Raw genomic sequence first — 19,980 nt, forward strand, 5'->3', positions numbered from 1 at the left:
GATGGTCAACTATTAAGATTCTGAGTTTAGATCCTAAAAATGGCAAGTATTATTGGACCAAGTCGCTAACAAAACAAACATACACTAACCTTTCTCTAAGTGGCCTACTGTGCTTTTTTCCCATGAATTTTAAGCAGAGTCCCTCTAAAAATGAGTAATAACCTGGATCTTGGTGACAGGCAACAAAAAGTATATTTATAAAGAGCTGAGGCTCCACAGTTCCTCGTCACATGTAATATGCTGCATACATGACATTTAAAAACTTACATTAAGCAGCCATAGGTGGTTCATTTTTACTGTAAAGGCTGATCAAGGAAGATACCCTGGGTTTGGTAGATTTCTTTGAGGACCAGCAGTACTGTATCTTCAGACTCCCTGTAGAGAAAAAATTATGTTGTAAAAAGAAGAAACTAACATTCGTACTAGATGCTTTACATATATCATCTCAATCTACACAACCACCTTACGAGTTCATTTTTTTACTGTTTAAAAAAAATCTGACTCAGAGGTGATGTAATTGGCAGTGGTTTGTAAGGTAACCTTATAACAAATAAGTCTAGCATTATGTCCTGTAATATAAAAAAGCCAGTAGTAAATGACCAAGCCCTCCCTTTCCACAGAACTCATTCTTGGAACAACATGGAAGAGTCGTCCAATTCATCACCTGAATTTTTTAAATGTTATTCACCTTTTTCAAAAAGCCAACACAATCCTATGAATAAAAATCAAAGATATAAAAGGATATAATGAAGTCTCCTTCTCACTGTTTCTTAACCACTAGTCCCCAACTTCTGACAACCGACGTTACCAATTTCTCATGCATCTTCCAGATATTATTCAGTGTGTGTACAAGCAATTACTTATATCCAGTTTGTAAAGAAATTTGATTATAAAAATACAGCATTCGTGGATTGCCATAAGGGTATATGGCTCAAACACTTTTCTAGATCTAAGGTTTGACATTTTTAAAGTCATGGATCTATTTGAGAATCTAATGAAACCTATGGATTACTCCCCAGAAAAGACACCATATACATATATACCCGAAATTATAAATAGAATTTCACTGGACTCATAGACTTTCTTCTATTCCCCACAAGTTCCATACACAGACGGCAGGTTAAGAAACTCCTTCCTCCTATACCAGTGAGGGGAGATTAGCTAAACCAGATATTAAAATGGTGTGATCCTGGTGCATAAATAAACGGATCAATAGAAAAGAACAGGAAGTCCAGAAATAGCCTTAAATACGCATAGAAATTTAATACAATAAAGTTAGAACCTCAAATCTATTAACAGTGTTGCAACAACTGGATAGCTATCCTGAAAATGATTTGGATCAATCCTCACCTTATTATTAGGATAAATTTGAACAGAATCAAAGATTTATATGTAAAAATGAAACCCTAAAATATCAGAATAAACTGTGGTAAGGAATTCTTTGGAGAGCAAGGAAAATCTAAGTATGACACAAATTCCAGAAGCCAAAAAAGGAAAAAATAAATTTGACTACGTAAAAATCAAAATTTCTACTTAGCAAAAATTAATGTACACAATGTCAAAGACAAACTGGGGAAAAGGTATTTGCAACTCGTATCACAGATTTATCAATTAAAAAAAAGACCAAAATTTCAATATAAAAGAGAATAAAGGGTATAGATAACTCCCCAAAAAGAAAATTAAAATGGTCCTTAGATATATGTCAAGTTGCTCAACCTTATTCATAATAGGAGGAGGGCAATACGAATTATAGAGCGCATGATACATACGCTGAAAACCACAAAACACTGCTGAGAGAAACTAAAGACCAAAATATACTGAGAGACAACTGTGTTCGTGGGTCAGAAGACTCAGCATTATTAAGATGTCAATTCTTCCCCCAAATTGATCTATAGATAAAATGCAATCACAATCGAAATCCCTAAAAAGCCTTTTGGCTGAAATTAACAAGTTCATTCTACACTATATAAGGAAATGCAGAGGACCTACAATACCTAAAATAACTACGAAGAGGAACAACAAAGATGAAGGACTCACGATACCTAATTTTAAGCCTTACTATAAAGCTACAGTAATCAGGACAGTGTTTTATTGGCATAAGGACAGACAAACAGATCAGTGGAACAAAACAGAGCCAAGGCAATTCAACAGTTTCTCCATCTGAATAAACTTTTCAACAAATGTTGCTAGAACAGGAAAACCACATGCAAAACAATGAACCTCAATCCTTTCCTCACACCATCTTTAAAAATTAACTCAATCAAAATGGATCACAGAGCTAAATGTAAAAGCTAAAATGACACAGCTTCTAAAACAAAGGAGAAACCTTAATGACATTGGATTTGGCAAAGATTTCTTAAATATGTCAGAAAAGCACAAACCAGTAAAATGGACTTCATCAAAATAAAAAACTGCGCTTCAAAACCTACTTGACAGAAAAATGAAAACCAAACCACATCCTGAGGAAAAAAGTATATCTGAAAAGAACTTGTAACTAAAATGTAGAAAACTCTTGAAACTTAATGAAATAATCCAATTTTTTAAATGGGCAAAAGATTTCAACAGACAATTCACTAAAGAAGATGTATGGACAGCAAGGGGGATCGATCAACGTGGCAGAGTAAGAGGACGTGGAACTCCCCCCCCCCAAAAAAACACATCAAAAGTACATCTGTATGTGGAATGGAAACTGGCAGAAACACTCCTGTACAACCAAGGCTGTAAGAAAGATCCACATGTAATCATTTAGGATGGGAAGAAAAGCGATCAGGTTGGGACCTGTGCCCCTGGGAGGGGACTCAGAGGAAAAGGGAGAATGCACAGGCGGAGACCCACCCTGGGGAGTGAGCAGTGAGAGCCTCAGATTGAACGCCCCAGTCCTGGGGTCCTAATCAGGGGAGGCGAGCCCCCTTGGCTAGCTGGAAGGCAGCAGGGCTGTGGGAGCACGTGCGTGCTGGCCTGCCCCCAGGCAGGGCGGAGAGTACAGTGGGAGGACTGCTCTAGTGGCTGCCAGGTCTCCCCACCTGGGTGCACAGCTCAGCTCCATGACGATGCACCACTGCACAGCATCTAGGGCCGCCACGACAGGGAGAAACACAGCCAAGGGATGCACAGGCAACCCGGGCCTGGGGCAGAGTCTGGGTGGGGTGTCAGCAGCCACTGTTGGCACTTACTCAAGCAGTGCATCAGAAGAAGCCCAGAACTCTGACGGCGGCCCCTACCCCACGGCTTACGCCCCAGCATACGCCAAGAGTCCACACAGGCCCCAGTTGCCCTGCAGTGTGGCCCCATAACAAGACAGGGGAGGCTGGGGGCAGTGATCGACTATGAGGGGCAAAGGGGACATGCACCCAAGGCTGCACACGGCAGACAGCTTGGACCTCTGTCTGCAGAGAGCCCACATGGGCCCCACTTTTGTCTGCCCTCCCCAGCTCTGGGGCAAGGGTTCCAGTGCAGGGAGGTTGGGAAACACACCTAAAGGGAACAGAGCCAGCCTGGGCCGGACCCTCAGGGCTTTGGCTCCAGCAACTTAGGATCAGACCCTGTCCCCAACTGCATGGTGACAGCCACTGAGCAGAGCGGAAGTCCCACCTCACATCCAGCTCCACCCCCTACTAAGGTGATAGCTGAGGAAAGACAACTCTGTCCGTATCATCAAATCCTGCTCTCCCATCAACGGCACTGGGCACACACAGCCTGTATAAGGATGCTCCCACACAAGAATACCCCTTTCAGACTGCAATAGGTAACTGTTTCACCTAAATTCATAGTGACAGAAAAAGTTAAGCAAAATGAAAAGGCAGACAAACTGCTCTCAATTGAAACAGCAGAAGAAAACCCATGAAAAAATAATGAAACAGAAATAAACAATTTACCAGATAAAGAATTCAGAACAGTTAATTTAAAAATGTTAACTGAATTAGGGACAAGAGTAAATGAACATAGTGAGAATTTTAACAAGGAACTAGAATATATAAACAAGACCCAATCAGAAATGAAGAATTCAACAGCTGCAATAAAACACACACTGAAAGGACTGAATAGCGACTGAGTGATACAGAAGCGCACATAAGTGATCTGAAACACAGAATAATGGAAATCACCCAGTCAGAACAGCAAAAAGAAGAGAGAGATTTTAAAAAATGAAAACGGTATAAGAGATCTCCGGGCTAACATTAAATGTACCAACATTCGCATTATAGGGGTCTCAGAAGGAGAAGAGAGAGAGCAGGGCATCGAAAATGTATCTGAGGAAATTGTGGCTGAAAACTTCCCAAACCTAAAGGAAACAAATATCCAGGAACAGGAAGCACAGAGGGTCCCAAACAAGATGAACCCAAGCACACTCACACCAAGACATAACATAATTAAAATGGCAAAAGGTAAAGAGAGGCTTCTGAAGGCAGCAAGAAAAAAAGAGTCATATACAAGGGGATCCCCATAAGGCTATCAGCTGATCTCTCTTCAGAAACCTTGCAGGCCAGAAGGGAGTGGCACGATATATTCAAAGCCCTGAAAGGGAAAAACCTGCAACCCAGGATACTCTGCCCAACAAGATTATCATTTAGAATTGAAGAAGAGATAAAGAACTGCTCAGACAAGCAAAAACTGAAACAGTTCATCAATACTAAACCTACTCTAAAAGAAATGTTAAAAGGTCTTCTCTAAGTGGAAAAGAAGTAAGAACCTATAGAAAAGGGGAAATCCCAATAGAAAAGGCAAATACATAGTAAGGACTGAGGATCAACCACTTAAATAAGCCAGTATGAAGATTAAAAGACAAAAAACTGTAAAAGCAACTATAACTACAATAAACAGTTAAGGGATAAACGTGAAGATGTGAAATATAACATCAAAACTACAAAATGCAAGGGAAGGGAGTAAAAAAACGTAGGTTGTTTAGAATATGTTTGAACTTAAATGACTGCCAGTTTAACACAAGTAGATATAGGTCAACATATAAGAACCCCATGGTAATCACAAATCAAAAAACTACAACATATACACACACACACAAAAGTAAGGAACACAAGCATACTGCTAAATAAAATCATTAAACCACAAAGGAAGAAAAAAAGAAGAAATGAATACAGAGGAACTACAAAAACAACCAGAAAACAAGTAATAAAATGGCAATAAGTACATACCTATCAATAATTACTTTAAATGTCAATGGACTAAATGCTCCAATCAAAAGACACAGGGTGGGGCTTCCCTGGTGGCGCACTGGTTAAGAATCTGCCTGCCAATGCAGGGGACACGGGTTCGAACCCTGGTCCGGGAAGATCCTGCATGCCGCGGAGCAACTAAGCCCGTGCGCCGCAACTACTGAGCCTGCGCTCTAGAGCCCGCAAGCCACAACTACTGAGCCCACATGCCACAACTACTGAAGCCCGCATGCCTAGAGCCCATGCTTCTCAACAAGAGAAGCCAAAGCAATGAGAAGCCTATGCACAGCAACGAAGACCCAACGCAGCCAAAAATAAATAAATACATTTTAAAAAAGACACAGGGTGGGTGACTGGATGAAAAACAAGACCCATCTATATGCTGCCTCCAGGAGACTCACGTCAGAGCTAAAGACACACACAGGCTGAAAATAAGGGAATGGAAAAAGTTATTTCCTGTAAATGGAAATGAAAAGAAAGCAGGGGCAGCAATATTCCTATCAGACAAAATAGACTTTAAAACAAAAGCTATAACAAAAGACAAAGGAGGGCATTCTATAATGATAAAGGGATCAATACGAGAACAGGACGTAACATTTGTTACCATATATGCATCCAAGACAGGAGAAGCTAAATATATAAAGCAAATAGTAACAGACATAAGAGGAGAAACTGACAATAATACAGTAATAGTAGGAGACTTTAACATTCCATTTTCATCAATGGACAGATCATCCAGACAGAAAATCAATAAGGCAACAGTGGCCTTAAATGACACAATAGACTAGTTGGACATAATAGATATCTACAGAACATTACATTCCAAAACAGCAGAATACACATTTTTTCCAAGTGCACATGAAATGTTCTCCAGGACAGATCACATGTTAGGCCACAAAACAAGTCTCAACAAATTTCAGAGGATAGAAATTGTATCAAGCTTTTTTCCGACCACAATGGTATGAAACTAGAAATCAATTACAGAAAGAAAAATGGGAAAAGAACAAGCACATGGAGACTAAATGACATGCTACTAAAAAATGATGGGTCAATAAAGAAATCAAAGAGGAAATCAGAAAATACCTTGAGACAAATAAAAATGGAAACACAACTCTCCAAAATCTATGGGATGAAGCAAAAGCAGATTTAAGAGGGAAGTTTATAAGTGATACAGGCCTTCCTCAAGAAATAAGAAAAATCTCAAACAAACCTACCACCTCAGGGAATGAGAAAAAGAAGAACAAAGCCCAAAGTCAACAGAAGGAAGGAAATAATAAAGATCAGAGAAGGAAATAAATAAAAGAGAGATTTAAAAAAGCAATAGAAAAGATCAATGAAAATGAGAGCTGGTTTTTTGAAAAGATAAACAAAAAGGATAAACCTTTAGACAGGCTCACCAAGAAGAAAAGAGAAAGGACCCAAATAAACAAAATAAGAAATGAAAGAGGAGAAATTACAACCGATACCACAGAGATATAAAAAATCATAAAAGGATACTATAAACAGTTATATTCCAACAAATTGGACAACCTAGAAGAAATGGACAAATTTCTAGAAACATAAAAATTGCCAAGACTGAATCAAGAAGAAACAGACCATTTAAACAGACCAAACACTAGTGAAATTAAATTTGTAATTTAAAAAAACTCTCAGGAAACAGAAGTCCAGAACTGACTTCACAGGGGAATTCTAGCAAGCATACAAAGAAGAGCAAACAACTATCCTCCTTAAACTATTCCAAAAAACTGAAGAGGAGGAAATACTCCCAAATTCATTCTACGAGGCCACCATTATCCTGATACCCAAACCAGACCAATACAATACAAAAAAAGAAAATTACAGGCCAATATCTCTGATGAATATAGATGCACAACTCCTCAACAAAATATTAGCAAACTGAATCCAACAATATGAAAAAAGGATCATACATAATGATCAAGTGGGATTTATTCCAGGGACACGAGGATGGTTCAACATTCACAAATCAATCAATGTGATATACCACACATCAACGAAAGAAAGGACAAAAATCACACGATCACCAAAATGGACACAGAAATAGCATTTAATAAAATTCAACATCCATTCTTGATAAAAACGCTCATCAAAGTTGATATAGAGGGAACATATCTCAACATAACAAGGGCCATTTATGACAAACCCACAGCTAACGTCATATGCAACAATGAAAAGCTGAAAGCCCTTCCTCCAAATTCAGAAACAAGACAAAGATGCCTAATGTTGCCCCTTCTATTTAACATAGTATTGGAAGTCCTAGCCACGCAATCAGGGAAAAAAAAAAAGAAAAAAAAGAAAGGCATCCAAATTGGAAGGGAGGAAGTAAAACTGTCACTATTTGCAGATAGCATGATACTTTATATAGAAAACCCTAAAGCCTCCACCAAAAAACTGTTAGAACTAATAAATGAATCCAGTAAAGTTGCAGGATACAAGATTAATATACAGAAATCTATTGCTTTTCTATACACTAATGATGAACTATCAGAAACAGATCCCATTTAAAATTACATCAAAAAGAATAAAATACCCTAGGAATAAACTTAACCAATGAGGTGAAAAACCTACACTCTGAAAATTATAAAAACACTGATGAAGGAAACTGAAGATGATACAAAGAAATGGAAAGATATCCTATGCTCTTGGAATGGAAGAATTAATATTGTTAAAATGGCCATACTATCCAAAGCAATCTGCAGACTTAATGCGATCCCTACCAAAATACCCATGACATTTTTCACAGACCTAGAACAAATAATCCTAAAATCTACATGGAATCACAAAAGACCCCATACTGCCAAAACAGTCTTGAGAAAAAACGAATAAAGCTGGAGATATCACCCTCCCTGACTTCAGACCATACTACAAAGCTACAGTTATCAAAACAGATTAGTACTGGCACAAAAACAGACACATAGATCAATGGAGCAGAATAAAGAGCCCAGAAATAAACCCATGCACCTATGGTTAATTAATCTACGACAAAGAAGGCAAGAATGCAAAATGGAGAAAAGACAGTTTCTTTGGCAAGTGGTACTGGGAAAACTGGACAGCTACATGTAAAGGAATGAGATTAGAAAATTTCTGCACACCATTTACAAAACTAAACTCAAAATGGATGAAAGACCTAAATATAAGACTGGAGACCATAAACCCCCTAGAAGAGAACATAGGCAGAACACTCTTTCACATAAATCACAGCAATATTTTTTTGGATCTGTCTCCTAAGGCAAAAAAATAAAAGCAAATATAAACAAATGGAACCTAATTAAACTTAAAAGCTTTTACACAGCAAAGGAAACCATCAACAAAATGAAAGGAAAAGCTACTGGATGGGAGAAAATATTTGCAAATGATATGAGTGATAAGGGGTTAATATCCAAAATATATAAACAGCTCATAAAACTCAATATCAAAAAAAAAAAAAAAAACAAATAACCCAATCAAAAAATGGGCAGGAGACCTGAATAGACATTTTTCCAAGACAGACACATAAATGGATAACAGGCACATGAAAAGATGCTCAATATCACTAATTATCAGGGAAATGCAAATCAAAACCACAATGAGATGTCACCTCACACCTGTCAGAACGGCTGTCATCAAAAGGAACACAGGGCTTCCCTGGTGGCGCAGTGGTTGAGAGTCTGCCTGCCGATGCAGGGGACGCAGGTTTGTGCCCCGGTCCGGGAAGATCCCGCATGCCGCGGAGCGGCTAGGCCCGTGAGCCATGGCCACTGGGCCTGTGCGTCCGGAGCCTGTGCTCCACAACGGGAGAGGCCACAACAGTGAGAGGCCCGCGTACCACAAAAAAAAAAAAAAAAAAAAAAAGGAACACAAAATAAACACTGGCGAGGATGTAGAGAAACGGGAATGCTTGTCCATTGTTGGTGGGAATGTGAAATGGTGCAGACACTGTGGAAAACAGTATGGAGACTCCTCAAAAAAATAAAAATAGAACCACCATATGATCCAGCAATTCCACTCCTGGGTATATATCCAGAAAAAACAAAAACACTAACTTGAAAAAATACACGCACCCCAGTGTTCATAGCAGCGCTATTCACAATAACTAAGATATGGAAGCAACCTAAGTGTCCAGCAACAGACAAATGAATAAAGAAAATGTGGTATATATTACAATGGAATAATACTCTGCCATAAAAAAGATGGAATTCTGCCATTTACAGCAACGTGGATGGACCTAAAGAATATCATGCTTAGTGAAATAAGTCTTAATTGTTTCACAGATATTTGATAGATGTAGAAAAAGGAGGATAGGCCAGTGTACATTTGGGATTAGAATGATTTCTTGTTCAGACAATTACGAAACAGCACACTCATGTCATTTGAAGAAACCTTAACAAACAATTAAGACCAAAAAACCCCAAAACAAAAACAAACACTTAAGGGCTTCCTTGGTGGCGCAGTGGTTAAGAATCTTCCTGCCAATGCAGAGGACACGGGTTCGAGCCCTGGTCCAAGAAGATCCCACATGCCGTGGAGCAACTAAGCCCGTGTGCCACAACTACTGAGCCTGCGCTCTAGAGCCGTAAGCCACAACTACAGAAGCCCGCGCCTAGAGCCCATGCTCTGCAGCAAGAGAAGCCACCGCAATGAGAAGCCCGTGACAGCAACAAAGAGTAGCCCCCGCTCGACGCAACTAAAGAAAGACCACGCGCAGCAACGAAGACCCAACACAGCCAAAAATAAAATAAATAAAAATAAAAAAATAAATAAGTTAATTTTTTTTAAAGGTAGACTTAAAAAAAACAACACTTACCAGTAGCATAGATGACTTTGTAAAGCAAATAAATATTCATTAAAACTTTCAATGGGCTTCTCCTGTAGCACATAGTCGATGCGCTGGCCTCCATTCAGCATTCCCACATGGATGGGGGGAGCTTCTTGTTTAACTGCTACAAGGTTCTCTTCTGTGCTAACATCTGGATACAGAAGAACCATAGTAAGAATATAAAAGCGTCCAGCCCTCCAAGGTTGTCCTTACTTTCCCTCAGGCTCCAGCTTTACTGTAGGATGAGCTACCCTGCTCAGAAAGTTCTGTCTCATTTTCCTCCTCTCAATCCCCTTAAAGCTTCTCCTCAAGGCACACTGATTTTATCCAATCCCTTTTTTCCTTCCTGTACATTTAATGGCTAATTCCATTTGCCTTTGGTTTACAAACTAAATGCAAACAGGATTAAAACTCCTTAGGCAATTGAAAACTAAAGCAAAAGAATGCAACATTAACTGTGAAATTAAGAGGAAAAGTATCCTATCTAGTCCGCAGCCAGGAAAATAAAACCAACCCATGAATACACAGACACTCCCCTGTAAAAGCAAGGTTCTTCACAGTGTAGGCTCTGAGCAGCACTGCCATAGTGCCCAAGTGGGGAATGTTTTAAAGCCTCATTACTAGATGCTCAGCTTCTCTTGACATCTTCCCTCACAAACAATGTTTTTCCAAAATTTGTGGCTATTAGATGACAGAAAACACCAGCAGACCTGAAGGCCCATTAGGACTCATAGTATTGGTCCTAAACAATAAAAAAGGAGAAAGTAAGAAGACCCTGGGAGAATAAGAACCAGACACCATGGAGTCCCTCTTATCTGGCCTGGTGCAGGAAATCAATATGTACAGTGTCACTGACCACTAGGCTTCTCTGAACTTGATTCAGGTTCTGCTTCAGTTTCTTCTGCAGTTTCTGAAGCTTGTAAGGCAGGGTATGGAGCTCTGGTAAAAGACTTCCAGGCCATCCGCAGCGAACCTAGCAAGTTGTTCTTAAGGTCCATGCTCATCCTGGTCAAGCCCTCTCTCAGTTCTGAAACATATGAAAAAGAACATTACATGGTTTACAGAGGTAAAAGGGTTCAACACAGCTAAACAAAGTGAATGAGGTCCAGTCAGTTTGCACTGACCAGAAGGTCTAGAATTATCAGGTTCTATATTCAAGACTTACCTAAGTGCATTCGCTTCCTGCCTTTATGATGCGGGATCAGCATTGGCCCAAATTCTACTCCTGGGACCACCATTGGTTCAATCCTATAGGCCACAGGATCAAACTACATAGGAAAAACAATAGCTACATATACCTCTGCTGAAGAAAGATAATGACAGTCTCAGGAGCTATGTATCAGGCAAGAATAATTATAAGCTCATTTTTAAAAATGTAGTTGTTCTGCCCCATCACTTCCAGTATTCCAGTAATATATTCCAATAATATATACTATTATAAATTATCTCATTACTACAGAATAATATAGAAAAAAGTGAATCAACACAATAGAATATCGTACGCGCTTTACCAATAAGCCCTAATAGGTAAAACCACAAGAGCTGTCCAATGCTTACAGGGTGATAAATATTGAAGAAACCTTTGCATGTTGGAAATTTGTAGTTGGGGTCAATTCTTTTTAGGCCTCGGACAGTAAGGAACATTCCAATGGGAGATCCAAAGGCAAAGAATATTTCTGGTTTATAGATGAGCCGGGGGTATTTTACAGGCACCTGGAAGGAGGAAATAAAAGCATCTCTCATTAACAACAGAAGTTACATCTGTTCCTACCATACCAACGGCAAACAATAAAATGACCAAAGAGAATTAGTATTGTTACCTGCCCAATGCCAACATCCAGATGTTCACCATTTCCAGTACCATTAGTACTACTACAGAACTCCGATTCTTTGGGGATGTTAGACATATTCGCCCCTGCAGGTGATTGCGGGGTTGGTCTATTAATACCCTAAAGAATAAAAAATAGTTCTGTGGAACTGCTATGTAGTGAAAATATCCAAAGGATTACACAGTTTTCTACTGGTTTAAAAGGATGCTTGGGAAGGTTTTGAAATGGTAGTCAACAATTTTAAGAAGAATCTCTCAGAGAACAAGATAAAGCTGATGAAAACAAAAGTTGCCTTAAATTATGAATTGATATCCCTACATGCTCTGAAATAATGAAAGCTGTACAAAGCCATTTGGGTAGCAGTTGAAACTTTAGGCAACCATCATGAGAGAAAACGATAGCAGAGCACTGTGGAATGAATGTTGGGGATTGCTGAGGAGTTCAATGAAGTGCTATGCCTTTCTAACCAAAGTAAGTAGTATGTCTCTATCAGCCTTAAATCAGAACTGAGCAACCTGCTAAAAGGTTGAAAAATAATTAGACTATGGAAAGGAATCAGTGGCCAAAAATGCTCAGTGCATAAGCACTGTTACAACGGGGTTATACCTTGAATACATTATACTAAGTGAAAGGAACCAGTCACAAAAGGCCACATATTGTATGACTCCATTTATATGAAATATCCAGAATAAGAAAATACATGAAGACAGAAAATAGATCAGTGGTTCACAGGAGGGAGGAATAGGGAGTGCCTGCTAATGAATATGTTGTTTCTTTCTGCGGTGATGGAAATGTTCTGGAATTAGATAGTGGTAATGGTTATACAACTCTGCAAATATACTAAAACCCACTGAATTGTATATTTTAAAAGGGTGAATTTTATGGTATGTGTTGTGAATTATATTTCAATAAAGCAGTTACAAAACAAACAAAAAAAAAAAGGAAAAAATTGAATGGTGGAAGTCCAGGGGAAATAAAACTTCTGAAGCTAATAACACTTTTAAAGATATCAATAAAGTAAATGTGTTTAATTTCTGAAAAGAGAGCTAAAGGTCAATTTTAAAAATTGCTTAGCTCCCTATACTAAACACCTCACAAAGCACAAGGATACAAGGAAGTCAAAACACTGTTTAATCCTACAAGCTATATTAAGCACATACCATTGAATTTTTTCTGGTCCTTAAGTAGTTTAGTATCTTCTTTCTTGGTCCTAAGGGAATTCCCATTTCCTGAAGATCTTTGTCTGTACATAAAGCCTAAGCATAAAAAATCAAATATCTTTCTTATTTCTAGGCAAATTAAAATCAATTAAATGTCCTAAAAATAAATAAGTAAATGCCCTGTTCTCTGAGAGGAATAAGGCCTAAACACTCTGTTGTTCTTTGCTTTGCATGACTAGGACTCCCTAGTGGTAACAAAAACAAATAAACAAGCAAATATCCACAGTAGAGCTCTACAAAGTATAACAGAAAATAAGAGTTGGAAAAGTTAGTGGTCATTTATTCCTGCTCTCATGTTTCCAGAGCTCTGCTGTGTTTTAGTCTTTGCTCCATTGCTATTAACATGGCTGCTCGGAACTCTGAACCTCCACAAAGCAAAGATCACTTTATACGATAAAAAGCACACAAATAAGGCTAAAGAGCATTACTAATGATAACGAAGTATTTATGACTAAAATGTTTCTAAAGGGCAGGCTCTTAGCAAGCAGTACGATGAAAAGAAGCAATAAAAATACTGAAAATGGGGAACTTCCCTGGTGGCACAGTGGTTAAGAATCCGCCTGCCAAAGCAGGGGACACAGGTTCGATCCCTGGCCCGGGAAGATCCCACATGCCACGGAACAACTAAGCCCATGCGCCACAACTACTGAGCCTGCGCTCTAGAGCCCGCAAGCCACGACTACTAAGCCCACGCGCCTAGAGTCCATAATCCGCAACAAGAGAAGCCACCGCAATGAGAAGCCTGTGCACCGCAGCAAAGAGTAGCCCCCACTCTCTGCAACTAGAAAAAGCCCACGCACAGCAACGAAGACCCAACGCGGCCAAAAATAAATAAATAAAATAAATTTATTAAAAAAAAATACTGAAAATGGTATAGTGCAAAGTTTTAAAAGATTATTTTTACCAGAGCTTCCTTATCTACTTTCTCCTTCTCAAAGACACTAAAGAATTCAGAGAGTTGAAGTTTCTTCAAATCTTCCTCCAGTGTCGGTGTGTCTCCTTGTTCCATGAAAATACTTGGCAAATCCTAAAAATTAAATTGTAAAGCTCGTATTCTCTAAATTCATTCAGATTTTTATTAATATTACTTTGCAATAAAGGAAAGTACTATGTTAGATATCCACAGAGACCTATCTTAACTTTGAATAAATTGTAATTTATACGAAATATAAATTAAGATGTGATTGATCTTTAAGTTTTTGTAGTCAGTTGAAACCTAGTATGTTTTTAAATAAATGAATGAGTGAATAAATGAGTATCAAAGTATTCTTCATCATCATTAATAAAGCCTTCCCTGAGCTCTTATTAATGTTTAAGGATGGCTTTCAAACAGAATTTCTATAAACTATATCAATTTGCATCCAATTCACTCTTCATTTCCTCATATGCAAATTCCATTTCAACTCAGTGATTCTATAATTCTAATAACAGATCAGTAGTGCATATTTATAATGAAAAAATAAGATACCTATAATTATTTTAGAATGTGGCAAATATTTGTAGAAGCATACTACTATCTTGCTTCTATCATCCAAGAATGACAGAGATAATTTACAAGTCTGTTAAAATTAAAATAAATGTAAATATTATGGTATGAGACAAAGCAAAAAACAAAAAGCCTAAAATCTAAAAACACTTACTAAGAAAGCATACAAAAGAACCTATCTGAACATCTAAATTACCTTTTTACTGTCAACATCCCCCAAAGAATCTTTCTGATTTGTTAGGATATCGAACAATATAAGTGAACCTACAAGTAAAACAGAAGAAAGAAGGGACAATTTCGAAGCATTAGCACTAAATAGCTGTCTTTCATACAAAAAAAGTAATAAGCCAATTACCCATGAAGCAAAATCTAAGAAGTAGGGAGTCATTCTTTCCAATCCACCACCACCCTGCCAACCCCTTCCAAATTCTTCATCACAGACCAGTTCTAGACTTCTGAATCTGATACTGATAAAAGACACTGTACTTCAAACCCAGCTATCCTTAAAATGTGATAGTCATCTCTGGTCACAAAGAATCCGTTACCTAAACTATGACCAGCGATGGATACGCCCCCTTTGAAATCAGGGTTCCTCTGCAGAAAAAGTACATATAATCGGTTCAGTTCAGAGGCAACTGTGTCCACAATAGTCTGACAGTAGGTGGGGCTGTTGTAGAAGAAGACATCCAGAATTGTATCATTGGTGAAGTGCCTTAGGCGGTTAATGCTGGGCAGAGTTATTCGCTGCAGATCTCTGAAAAAACAGAAGATATTCTAAGCAGAAAACCTAAATACATCCCACAGCCTCCTCTAAGTTATTATCCAAATTACACTTAGAAATTAAGATACAAAGGATAACTATCAATTTACAGGAAACAGAGGACAGACAGACATTTGTAATGAAGCCAAAGGGATGTGACCAGCAAAATTCAGTGTGAGAAACGCTGCAAGACAAAAAACCCAGCCTCCTCAAGACATAAATTACAAGAAAATAAGAGATAGAAAGGTAATCAAGAGATTAAAAGAGACTTAAAAGACATCAACTAATTGCAATTTATGATCCCAGTTTAAACTATGTGTGTATGTGCATGTATATGTATGTATGTGTATATACAAATCATGACATTTATTAGACAATTACAAATTTGAATACTGATTGTATATTTGCTGATATTAAGAATTTTTTTAGATGTGATAATGGTGTTATATATATATTTTTAATCCTTAAAAAGATATACAAACTGAAACATTTAACAGATGAAATGATATGATGTCTAAGATTTTATCCAAAAGTAATAGAGTGGAGGGATGGGCAGTACACGGGAGATATGGACGGGGCAGAACTGGCCACGTGTTGAGGCTTGTTGGGCTGGGTAATCATAATCAATCCATGCAGATTCATTATATATGCTACTTTTGTGTACAAAATTCTCTATAATAAAGTTTTTTAAAAGATACAAGAGGCTTTTCCTAGAATTCTCAGCATTAAGGTTTTTTGATCACAAGTCAAATGATAAATGGATCATCTCTCTCTCTCTATGCCGAATTTCTAAAAGCTGAAAGAAGGTGGGACTGCCAGATGCCAAGGACAAACAGAACTCATATCTCGCAAAGGAAAACAATGTTGACGTAGTACAAATCAGCTTCCACATAAAGCTTTCTCAAAGCTCCCAGAAAGACTCCTCAAACCTTCAACATCTTCTGTAGTTTAGAGAGGGCTATGTGCCCCTAGTAACCTCTTAGCATCAGCTCAAATATGAAAGAATGTGAACTCTGTACACTAGTAAAAGCAACACCACAATGGAGCATTTGGCACGTGGAATATGCTCAAATCATAGGGTATTAAGAACTGAGAGACACGGAATCAGAAAAGCCATTTCCAAGACCAGCATGGAAACAATGCTACTTCCTTTATCTACCAGAGAAGCATCTCCTAGTTCTATCCTAGAACTATATTATGAACATACTTCTTTCTGGCAAGCCCACAGCTGAATATCCTTAATTTAAGGCAACCTTCTCTGACATTACCAAAAAGTTTACAAACAGAACTACTGAGCTTGTAACTTAAGAAAGCCATCACTTATAAGTCATTGCACCAATTATACCTCAAGTTATAAACACCAATAATTTAATATTTGGGAATTTCCTTTTTTCCCCGAATTTGGACAAATATTATCTAAATGTGATCACAAAAGAAACAACAAAATACTTTGTGCATCTTGAGGTAGATTGGCTTTTGACATCTTAAGATGGAAATGCTTATACACTATGCGGAGAAAGCAACATTTGGCTTTATGCTAAAGAAATAATAAAGCTGTAATAGTAAACACTAATGAGCCAGTAAAACATACTGGAAGAAGATACACACAACTCCCCACTCCTAACCCGAGCTAGTTAAACAAAGGGATTGGTCCGCACTTAATAATGTATCTCTAAGAAAAAGACACAGAAGTACAAAAAGTTTTCTGTTGAACAAAATTTTATATATACGATCAGCTATAGCAGAAATGTTCCTAAGCATATCAATGATCAGAAAACATTACAATCACAGTTAGCAACTCAAAGGTGTAAAGTACTACTCACACATCCACACCAGTGGAATGCAAAGGACTGTGCCAGTTGACTGGGAGAAATTCTACCCTCCCAATCTGCTGATTTTCTTGGGCTTTCTTAAAATGCGTCTGTAGCAGGTTCAAAGAAACACTGCGAAAATCATTAACTAGAAAAGAAAATTAACAATGCATTAATGGTGAAGCGATCAGTTTGTAGAGTGAAAATGCAACAGATCTTATAATTAATTATACTACATCCATCTATATCTGCTTATAGCACCTATTGACTCGAGTCAAAAGTAGAGTGAGTATTCAAGAAAAAATTAACAGTGCATGTAGGAAAAGACATTCCTTTAATATAGAACTGCTGTTACTATACAAAACATTTTTATATAAAAAAAATCACACAGTAACTTCAAAACTTCTGCCGTGTCAAGGGAACTGTTTCCATTTTTTTAAAAAACCACTTGACTATGTCAATTGGCCTTGCAGTCAGGTTCCTATCCTAACTTTCTGGTTCTTATAAACAACCTTTACCCAATATTTTAAATTTTTAAAAAATACACTGCTGTTTGGAATTCATATTGCGTCGATCTTAACCTTCTAGGAGGTTTATGCTTAGAAGCATTAGCCATTAGGATCAGACTCCCAAATTAGGGCAGTTAGACTATGAATACTACCTTTCAAAGCCAAGTTATACTAATGACCCAAATATTCCAATTAGAATATCATAAGGTTTATCACAGTATGAATTACAAAAATGGTTGAAGCTTCTCTTATTCATTTAAACTGTATTATCTTCATGGTCATATATTTACGGTTCCCTTTAAATTTAGAATGGTTATAAACAGGACCATCACATCACAAAACAATTGTATAAGACTTGAGGGCTTATTCACTCAAGAATTATTAGTTAAGAATATAAACCTATTAGCCTAAGGAATTTACTAGCACTTTAGGTCTAAGCTGGGAAGCTTGACTACCTTGCCACCTGTCTTTATCTCTCCAAATCTTATTATGCAGCTAAGACAACAGACTAAAGACAACACTTTATCTCAACTCACAGGAGCACTAACAGTCCCCTTACATGATCTAATATGACATGCTTTGCGAACCTACCACACTGTACAATGCTTCGGAAGCGGAGATCACAGGCTGGTCCGATCCCGTGGACTACAAAAACCAAGTGATCTATCTGTAAAGGTTCCCCTACACGTGAAATTACAAAGAAAAATTACTCTATATAACGAGTCATGTATTCTAAAATCAAACATTCACAATGCGTAGACAATAGAAATGGGCAAATTAAAATATGAGCAGATATTTTAAAAGACACAGATAGCCCCATATTTAACTACTTAGTAAAAACATAGTGATGTTACTTTGTTTCTTATTTATCTTGTAATAAGTCAGTGAAAAAATTGTTCAAGTTTTTTAAACTTTTTATTTTGAAATAACTGCAATCTTATTGAAAACTTGAAAGAACAGTACAGAAACTCTCATGTACTTTTTATACAGATTCAACACTAACATTTACCACATTTGCTTTATTTCTCTATGTGTATGTGTATTCACACACATTTATTTTTCTGAACCATTTGGGAGCAGGTTGCATACATTATCAGATGGCACATATCACATCTCTTTAACCCTTTAATATTTTATTATGTATTTCCTAAGAATATGCTCTTATTTAACCACAGGGCAGTTACCAAATTCAAGTAATTTAATATTGACAGGATACTTTTACCTAATATCCTATGTTTATCAGTTGTACCAATAAAGTCTGATATGTACTTGAAGCCTGAAATTTTAAACTCATCTTTTCAAATTACAGTAAGTCTACGGCTTTGTCCAAGAGACAAGCCATCTCCTCTGAAAGATGAAAGGAATTTTATAATCCAGTTAAATATATTATAAAACCAACCATAAATGACCCTAGCTAGAGAGCAATGGATAACCATCAAGGTCCCTGAAAAATAGTTTTCCCTGGTTGAAAACCTCCTGAAAACCTTCAGGAGTTACCAGGAATAAATTAATAATCAAGCAGGTGGAATCACACTTCTTAGAATTAGGACTAAATCAGTTCATTTGTACTTAGTGACCTCCTGATTAGTACTGTCAAATTTTATCCACCCCACCATATATACTTAGCAACTTTAAAAGAGATTTTGTACCTATTAAGATTCTTAGCAGATGAAGTAATGCTAATCTTAATTAGAATAAGCCCATTTGATTAAAGACCATTTTTAAGCCTTGACATAATCTAAAGCCATAGAGAAAGACCATGATTTAAGTCATAAACAAATAAGTATATCAGAAGATAAGAAAAAAAATGAATGATTAACATTACCACAATGAATGTCAACAGAGATGTTCTCAACCCCTCTCTTCACTGTTCGAGGTCGGCCCTGCTCAGTGGGTGTTGAACCCCATTCATCAGACCCCGCGACTGGCTGGTAATGTACCATAAGCTTAAATAAAAAAGATCAGAGCAATAAACATACTCTACATTAAAGACACTTCTATTTATACATTCTGAGGGGTAGGAACGGGTCTTTTAAAACATAACACATAGTCAAATCTCAACTGGAGTTTTGATATGCAACTCCTACAGCTTGAAATGAGAATCCTGAAAATACATTAGGCTAATGTTGTACACTTTAAATATCTTACTATTTTGTCAATTATACCTCAGTAAAGCTAAAAAAAAAAAAAAAAAAGGAAAATGAAAATTCATCAGGCTAACAGATCTTTCAACCATACCCTAGACATGGAAGATGTGCCCACATAACGTGTCAGTGATTTTCTAAATCTACAGTGACATAATTTTCCCTAAGAAAATTTTTGTGTAAGAGTTGAACAAGGAAATGATGGTAAGAGCCACAGCTTCAAGTTTCATAACTGTGAAT

The 19,980-nt window shown here is 37.4% G+C and overlaps 1 protein-coding gene across 5 annotated transcripts in view; it reads right to left on the minus strand.

The window, feature by feature from the left end:
* Positions 1–19,980, minus strand: part of DDHD2 (DDHD domain containing 2) — a 66,451-nt gene that overhangs the window by 564 nt on the left and 45,907 nt on the right. For 3 of the 5 annotated variants that reach the window (XM_029226232.1, XM_029226234.1, XM_029226235.1), the window contains 13 exons: positions 19,422–19,542; positions 18,188–18,277; positions 17,100–17,235; positions 15,062–15,270; positions 14,713–14,780; positions 13,935–14,057; positions 12,971–13,066; positions 11,802–11,930; positions 11,539–11,694; positions 11,147–11,249; positions 10,838–11,008; positions 9,970–10,132; positions 268–375 (listed from right to left, as the gene is read on the minus strand). In XM_029226232.1, the coding sequence (XP_029082065.1) occupies positions 294–375; positions 9,970–10,132; positions 10,838–11,008; positions 11,147–11,249; positions 11,539–11,694; positions 11,802–11,930; positions 12,971–13,066; positions 13,935–14,057; positions 14,713–14,780; positions 15,062–15,270; positions 17,100–17,235; positions 18,188–18,277; positions 19,422–19,542 (1,647 nt within the window). In that variant the 3' untranslated portion in view covers positions 268–293. Of the gene's footprint in view, positions 1–144; positions 376–9,969; positions 10,133–10,837; positions 11,009–11,146; positions 11,282–11,538; positions 11,695–11,801; positions 11,931–12,970; positions 13,067–13,934; positions 14,058–14,712; positions 14,781–15,061; positions 15,271–17,099; positions 17,236–18,187; positions 18,278–19,421; positions 19,543–19,980 lie in introns of those variants that run through there. The other 2 variants (XM_029226231.1, XM_029226233.1) reach the window with 2 other exon arrangements.

This window comes from Monodon monoceros, unplaced genomic scaffold (assembly GCF_005190385.1).
Source record: "Monodon monoceros isolate NGI ecotype Baffin Bay Population unplaced genomic scaffold, NGI_Narwhal_1 Super_Scaffold_17, whole genome shotgun sequence".
In the NCBI taxonomy this organism is placed as follows: Eukaryota; Metazoa; Chordata; class Mammalia; order Artiodactyla; family Monodontidae; genus Monodon; species Monodon monoceros.